A 7,757-nucleotide genomic window follows, 5' to 3' on the forward strand; every position below is an offset into this window, starting at 1 on the left:
TCCATGAAAATCTCACGGCAGCGAAAATGACACATAACACAAATAACGAAGATCCGATCAACAGCTTGGCAATCCAGTGAAGTTGGTAGCCTTTGGGTGGTTTTCCATTGTTTTCTTGTGCTATGAGCCACCTCATAATTAGATCAGCCTGATTTTGAACGGTCAAAATCTCATAGTAGCTTAAGATAAATTACTTATTCAACAAATAGCTTATCTTAGCTTCTACTTATCAAGAAGATTAGTATGTTTGTCAAACAACATGCTTATCAGTTTCTTATTTCTTTTATTTATTCGACCACTTGTGAAAAATAGAAAAGCTCAAAAGATTAACTGAAGTGATTATATATTTTAAGTAAAAAATTTACTTACAAGTTAACTAATTATAACTAAAACTTACTTATTAGAAATAAGTAGAAAAAGTAACTTATTTGATGGTATCCAAATAGGTCCTTAAGATCATGATTTTTAAACAATAGCTTAAGAGTTATCAAGCAAAACATCACATGGTGTCATTCATTCTTGGTTCAGGTTAGATAAATAGCACGAAAAATCACAGTTACGAAAATAGAGAAAAAATATCTAAAAATAAAATAAAGAAAGAGAACAAAGACAACCAGTGTTTTAAACATATATTTGCCCATCCAAAGGAATTGATCCGCAATGCATTGGATTGCAGCTTCTCTTCCTCAAGGATACAAGTGCAACAACTGTTCAAAATGATTGATGGCTTCGATTAGATACAATCTCAAGGATACAGGTGCAACAACTCTTCAAAATGATTGATGGCTTCGATTAGATACAATCTCAATTTGCACACAGAGGAAATAAGAAAGAAAGAAAAGAAAAAAAGAAAAAAAAAAGGACGAGAGAAGAGAACTACAAAAAGAAAAGAAGAAAACAAGAACAAGAAAAAGCATGCATACATATTGGACAGCAAAAAATGATGATAACAACTTTTATCTTAAAGTCTCAATTTGCACACAGAGGAAATAAGAAAGAAAGAAAAGAAAAGAAAAGAAAAAAAAGACGAGAGAAGAGAAGTACAAAAAGAAAACAAGAAAACAAGAACAAGAAAAAGTATGCATACATATTGGACAGCAAAAATTGATGATAACAACTTTTATCTTAAAGTCGCTTTTATCTCCTGTCCTATTATAAGCTTTACACCAAAGTCTTAGTACAAAGGCTTCTCTAAATTTCTCATTACCTAATGTGGGACAGGAAACATTCTCAACTAAGACCAAAATAAAAATAAAAATTTACATATGCTGTATCCATGTTTTAAATCACCATAAACATCAAATATCCAAATTATTAACAATAATTAAAAATTTTACTCATACAATTTCAGTGTCACTGTCTTCCCTTCTATCATTTTTAAAAGTTTATTTTGAGGCTTGAGTCCAAAAAGAAAACTAATCAATGACTCGAGGGAACTGCACTACAGACTCGGTGGTGACAATGACCCATCGTTGAAACATTTTAAGGGCCTGTTGTGATGTTTATTTGTCATCCAACATGTTCATAAAGTTAGATAGACGTAGATACAAGGAAAATAGAAATATCATGTTGATCCAAAAGTTCGATGGCCTTGAGAGTTTTTGGGTAGTAGGCAGTCAATCTCCACTGTTTCTTGCGATGTAATCTATTTGAGCATTTGATTTGCAACAGTATTAGTTGTTACGGGGAATGTAGTCCGACCACTCTTAGGTCAGCTCGGCATTATCACGTCTGGAGGAAGTACCATAAAACAAGTATCTAACCCCTTGAGAACAATTTTGAGCAGAACTTAATATCAAGATCCTGCTCGGAATCACTCATCAAAGGCCAAGTGACTCATCAAAATTAAGAAGCTGCCTAGAATGAGCAGGCCAGACAAAGAACCGCACCCGAACTAAAGTCCCTACTAGTCTCATCCTGACCAAGTCAGTTCGTGCTGTCCTCAACCAACCGACGAAACTCGACATGGATAAGCTTGGTTCGGGTTATCTTCGGCAGCTTAACGAAGCTTGGCTCAGATAATCCCCAGTCGACTAGCGAAGCTAAATACACTCCAATAACGCACGATGGGAATAATTACCTTACGCACGATCATTTAATAACTGACAACATCGCCACTCGCACACTTCTCACCTAAGGGCTGAGATCATACCTAAATTAATGGACCTTCACGTTCCATGGATACTATAAATAAAGAACCTATCGACATGGACAAGTACACAAAATTTCTCACCCAAAACACCTCTACACAATCAGACCCAAATTCGAGGCCTAACTTTAGTATCGCAGGTCTCATACTCTAGCTAGGGTTTCCTTTATTCTTCTCCTATACAGGTGCTTAGAGCTCAACGAGCGCGAACCAAATTTTTGCATCAACATTAGTCTTATAACCTAAAATGATTTTTCAAAATGGTCCGACATCGTGATAAAACAAATACATTACAGTGGCCATACATAGCCCTAACAGGAGTGTCGTACGTCTCTAGCTAAGTCCTAGTGGGCTACTAAGCAATCCACGCCCAATCTGATCTGACCCAGCTGGGCCACTCGTGTACAAATAATTTGGGCCATTCGTCGTTTTATTTTGCGCACGTGGGGCCATATATGATATGGCATGGGCTTCTGTTTTTGAAAATGCGAGGGTCTTTGGATGCGTGATCGAGTGAGAGAGTAGACAAAGCATCTCCATCAACGACTGTATCTGTATGTGCGCCCATAGCGACACGACTGTATAAAACGCACCGTACACAGTTTCAAATTACAGAAATACCACTGAGATGGTCAAAGTAATCCCGAAGATCGTCTCCTGTCCGGGTGCATTCACGTAATTACATCACCAAACGAGGGCCATTTTTCCTCACTGGCTTTTCTGTACTAGTAATTGCCACTCGTTCGTGTGAGATAAACAGGTGGCTTCGCTACATACTCGTCAATGTAAAATGAATGTATAAGATCTGGTCTGTTCATCAGATAGGGTACAGAAATATAAGACTATTACGACTATCAAATGGGTATCAAATATATGAAAACATGAACGGTTGTGTAAGTAGCCAACTGATATGACTAATTAAACTAAAATTATTTATCTATCATAGAATGATAATGAAATAATCCAACTAATTAATGGATCAGATCTGAAATATGTTGTTTACATCATTACATATGACGCGAGAATACACCAACTATTCCGTTCCAATACCGTCAGCGGAAAAGGTGTACGAGACACGCGTCTCCGTTACATAAATCGGAGAACTTTTAGCCGAGCTTCAGTGAATCGAAACGCCCCTCCTTTTTCTCTTCCCCCCTGGAAAAAGAAAAAAACAAAAGGGAAATGGAAAAAAAGAGTTAAAAAAAAAAACCGCTCTGAACATACCAATTTAACCAAACGCCCCTCCGAGATTCCTCGCTGGCAGACTTTTATAGAGGGGCATTAACGTCAAAAGGTCCACCAGAAATTCCCTATCTCTATGATTTGGGAAGGTAAGAAATCCACCATCCCAGCGAAAAACCAGCTCTTCTTTTTACTCCTTCCTTTCGAGATCTCGTATTTTTACCTTTTAACTGCCTCCAGGGTCAAAATGGTAACTTTCATTTTCGTAACGACAGCAGGACAGTAGAAAGAGAATGATAGAGAGGGGGTAAAACCGTAAAAAGGCCAGAAAAAATTGACATTAAAAACTGAGAGATTCACGAGATTGTCAGCTGCAAGGTAGAATAGTAAACTGAGGTATCTTTCTTTTTGAATACACGTCGCTCCAGAAAGTTAGAGAGAGAGAGAGAGAGAGGAATATATACTGAAAGTGTGGTATATATCCTTTTCTAAGTTTTCCATTGGAGAAGAAAATCCGAGCTGTATTTTTGAAATTTGGTAAGGTGGGTTCTCTCTCTCTCTCTCTCTCTCTCTAGAAAAGAAAAGCCCTGCGTAATGGGTTTTTGTCTGTAATTTCGAGTTTTTTAATGGGCTAAATGGGAATTTTATTTTAGTACTGTATCTTTCTGTGGCATCTCTTTTGTCTTGTAATGCAGTTCTTCACGAGGTGTTGGCAGATTTTTCAAAAATACCCTTATCTTTATCCATTTAAAAAAAATTTCTCTGCTTTTCTCCTTTTGAAATCTATCTTTTCCTGATACATGTACTCACCAGATCTGTTCTTGCAACATGGAAAGGGATTTCTTCTCCGCAGATTTCATTTGGGTTTTGCATCTTTTCTCCTTTTCTCTTCTCTCTCTGTAGGAATTGCTGGCTATTTCTACTCTTGCCCTGTTTGTGCCGTTTCCGACTGGAATTGTCAGTTTTCCGGCTGCCGAAAAGATGGGGCGGACTTCGAGGTGGTTGAGGAGCTTGTTCGGTGGGAAAAAGGAGAAGGAGAAGGAGAATTCGAGTTCCGGCGACCGGAAGGAGAAGAAAAGGTGGAGTTTTGGTAAGTTGGGCCGGGATTCCGGCGAGATTCCTGCTACTTCCAACGTTCCGGCAGCGGAGGCGGCTTGGCTGCGGTCGTACTATAACGAGACGGAGAAGGAGCAGAATAAGCACGCGATCGCAGTGGCTGCGGCGACGGCTGCTGCTGCTGATGCTGCTGTTGCTGCTGCTCAGGCAGCAGTGGCGGTCGTGAGGCTTACGAGCCATGGTAGGGGGACAATGTTCGGAGGCGGGCGGGAGCGGTGGGCTGCGATGAAGATCCAGACTGTTTTCCGGGGGTTTTTGGTAAGGGAATTCAATTTCTGTTTTTGGGTCATTTCTGAGGTTTTCGTTAGATGGGTTGAAATTTAATTTAAGAAATTATCCACAGTGCATGTTTTTGCAATGTGGGTTGATTTACTTTTGTTGTTGTTGTTGTTGTTGTCTTTTTTCCTTCAGAAAAGAAGCTTGTAGAGATTGGTTTTCTAAACTGCTTTTTTTTTTTCACTTCATTTGTTTGAATCCTTCTTTTCTTTGTTCTTCATTTGCTGAATCAGGCAATGAAACGAAAAGAAGATTTGTTTTCCAAACTGTCTTGCTTTTCTTTTTATTTCTCTGTTTTTATTAATTTGGCGATTTTGATTTTGCTTCTTTTGTGCCTTAATTAGCTGAAATTTTGTTACAGATTGTTTCATTTTTGAATTCGGTTGTTTTCATTTATTTCTCTCCTGTTTGCTGAATTAATTACTTATCTGTTTGTTCTTGTTTTGATTCAATTTTGCTGAATGTAGTATTGATTGAAGGCTTTTCTGTTGGTTGGGTACTGTTCAGATCTTTCCTTCCTCATTTCACTGTTTCGTTTCTGTTTTCTATCAAAAACAGCATTTCTAATGATTTTTTCTTTTTGCAAAATTCAAAATCCATTTTTCGGTTCTTGGTTTTTAAATCCAATATGAACAAGACTTCCTTTTCTTCTGTAGTTTACTTCTATTACAAAATCTGTTTTTGGGTCTTGAATAGGCAAAAAAAGCTCTCCGAGCCCTCAAAGGACTGGTGAAGTTGCAAGCTCATGTTCGAGGTTATCTAGTGCGAAAGCAGGCCGCTGCAACTCTACAGAGCATGCAAGCTCTTATACGAGCTCAGGCAACTGTCCGATCTCAGAAAGCCCGCATCCTTCTCAACAAAGACCGTAGGTTTCCGCCTGAAATCCGGCCACGTAAATCCATTGTAAGATTCACTTGAGTTGGGTTCAGATGCTTTACAAATTCAATAATCATACATGTTTCAGCATTTGAATTTAACATGTTTTCACTTCTATTTTGACCTGCAGGAAAGAGTCGATGAGACGAGAAGCGAGCACACAGCATCAATCCACAGTAGGAGGCTCTCAGCATCCCTTGAAACCTCAATTAATGCCTTGGATGAGAGCCCAAAGATCGTTGAGATTGACACTTACAGACCCAAATCAAGATCTCGTCGAACCAACGCTTCAATGTCGGATTGTGGCGAAGACCCACCTTCCCAAACACTCTCCTCCCCACTTCCAGTCCAAGTCCCCGCCCGTCTCTCCATCCCCGACAGCCGGAATTTCCCCGACTTCGATTGGGGGCTGATGGGTGACGAATGCAAGTTCGCCACAGCGCAGAGCACTCCACGATTTGCGAATTCCGGCGCGTCGAATGTGGGGATGCCCGTAACGCCAGCGAAGAGCGTGTGTGGAGACGGATTCTACCGGCATTACTCGAATTATCCCAATTACATGGCAAACACGCAATCTTCAAGGGCTAAATTGAGGTCGCATAGTGCTCCGAAGCAACGGCCGGAACTGGGGCTGAAGAAGCGGCTCTCTTTGAATGAAATAGTGGCATCGAGGGCTAGTCTAAGCGGCGTCCGGATGCAGAGATCATGCTCCCAAATTCAAGAAGTCTTCAGTTTCAAGAATGTTGTAATGGGAAGGCTGGATAGATCAGTTGAGCTTGTTAGAGATGTGGAGAGAGATTACATGGAGAGGAGATGGTGAAACATGAGATAGAGAGATTCTTCTCTTTTGCTTTGCTTTGATTGATGATCCTATTGTAAGAAAGAAGAAGAAAATGAGAAAAGAAGAACAGAAAAGCTTTTTTTTTTTTTTTTTTAAAACCCCTTTTTTTGTAAGTGTAACTTCTCGGAAAAACAGCATCTGATTTGAATCTGATTGTAGCTGATGTGGAATGATGTAGTGATGATTGCATTGATGCCATCTATCTTATTGTGGTAGTGTAGTTTTAGAGATTTGAATGGAACTGATATTTGCACCCACCATTTTGGTAGATGCACCCTTTTTTGAGTTTTTGGCAATACAACAGCATCCCTTCTAAAAAGGGGGTGTACATCGAGTCCAACTGAGTCGGGCCTCAGCTTGAACACTGGCTGACCTCACCTCGAACTCGGCTCGGTTCGGTCCTTGACCCTGACTGGCCACCTCGGCTCGGTTCAGTCAGCAGCTCGGGCCGAGTTCAAGCCAAGCTGAGTTCGCCGTTGAGGCATTTCCACAAACACTTGAACTGTAACTTCAAAAACCTATTGTTTTACAAACAAAGGTAATAGTTTTACAGGTGTTTTATCAAACACTTTCAAAGTAACATAAAAATGAAAAAATAAAAAAGGAAAAGCGAAAAGGTATTAGTTTAATGTACATATGTTGCTTGCCACTGGCCAAACCTTCTCTGCCACCAGCCACATTTCATTGAGTCATTTTATCAAACAGTTAGTGAGCAACATCGATGGCAAAGTGATTGAGTCACCAAACTGGTTCGATTGGAGCGGGATTCGAGCTGGATTTTATTCGAGTCGAGTTGAGCTGTGGCCTACTCGAACTCATTTTTGAACTCGGTTCGAACTCAACTTCGAATCGAATTGAATCGAGCTTTTTCTAGTTGAGTAGAGCGAGCTAACCGAGCTAGCTCGGTTCGTGTACACCCCTACTACTCTGAACAAACTGGTTTTAAAAAAAGGATGGTGGTTGTAACCACTATTTTTGTATATTTGAGGGAAGCTGGTGTGTCACACAACACGGACCTTGGTGGTGTGTTGACGTCACCAAGTTCTGTGGGGTAACCATGGTGTATGTGTTATATAACACTGTCCTTCCATTTTGTTGGATCATTTTTCATTTTTGGGTATGGGCCCAAAAATGAGACAGACCCAAAGCTCAACTGGACCATAGTATAAAAAGTGGTGGGGATTGAACGCCTACCATTGAAACTTCTTGGGGTCATAGAAGTTTTGGATCAAGTTGATATCTTTGTTTTCCCTTCGTTCAGGTATATGGCTTTATGAACATGTTGGATGAAAAATAAATATTATAATGGGCCCTAAG

General features: G+C 39.9%; 1 protein-coding gene across 1 annotated transcript; it reads left to right on the plus strand.

Annotated features, from left to right (window-relative positions):
• The first annotated feature begins 3,725 nt into the window (after positions 1-3,725).
• Positions 3,726-6,590, plus strand: LOC131258275 (protein IQ-domain 26-like). The gene is made up of 4 exons (XM_058259490.1): positions 3,726-3,873; positions 4,235-4,705; positions 5,420-5,626; positions 5,730-6,590. The coding sequence occupies exons 2-4, from the start codon at positions 4,313-4,315 to the stop codon at positions 6,417-6,419; spliced, it is 1,290 nt and encodes a 429-aa protein (XP_058115473.1). The 5' UTR covers positions 3,726-3,873; positions 4,235-4,312; the 3' UTR covers positions 6,420-6,590.
• Positions 6,591-7,757: the final 1,167 nt, after the last annotated feature.

This window comes from Magnolia sinica, chromosome 1 (assembly GCF_029962835.1).
Source record: "Magnolia sinica isolate HGM2019 chromosome 1, MsV1, whole genome shotgun sequence".
In the NCBI taxonomy this organism is placed as follows: Eukaryota; Viridiplantae; Streptophyta; class Magnoliopsida; order Magnoliales; family Magnoliaceae; genus Magnolia; species Magnolia sinica.

Bases quoted from the DNA above. Each gene is read 5' to 3' on its own strand.
- LOC131258275 (XM_058259490.1), top strand. From the start codon at position 4,313: ATGGGGCGGACTTCGAGGTGGTTGAGGAGCTTGTTCGGTGGGAAAAAG. The intron at 4,706-5,419 runs GTAAGGGAATTC...GGTCTTGAATAG, and splicing joins CTGTTTTCCGGGGGTTTTTG to GCAAAAAAAGCTCTCCGAGC. The intron at 5,627-5,729 runs GTAAGATTCACT...TTTGACCTGCAG, and splicing joins TCCGGCCACGTAAATCCATT to GAAAGAGTCGATGAGACGAG.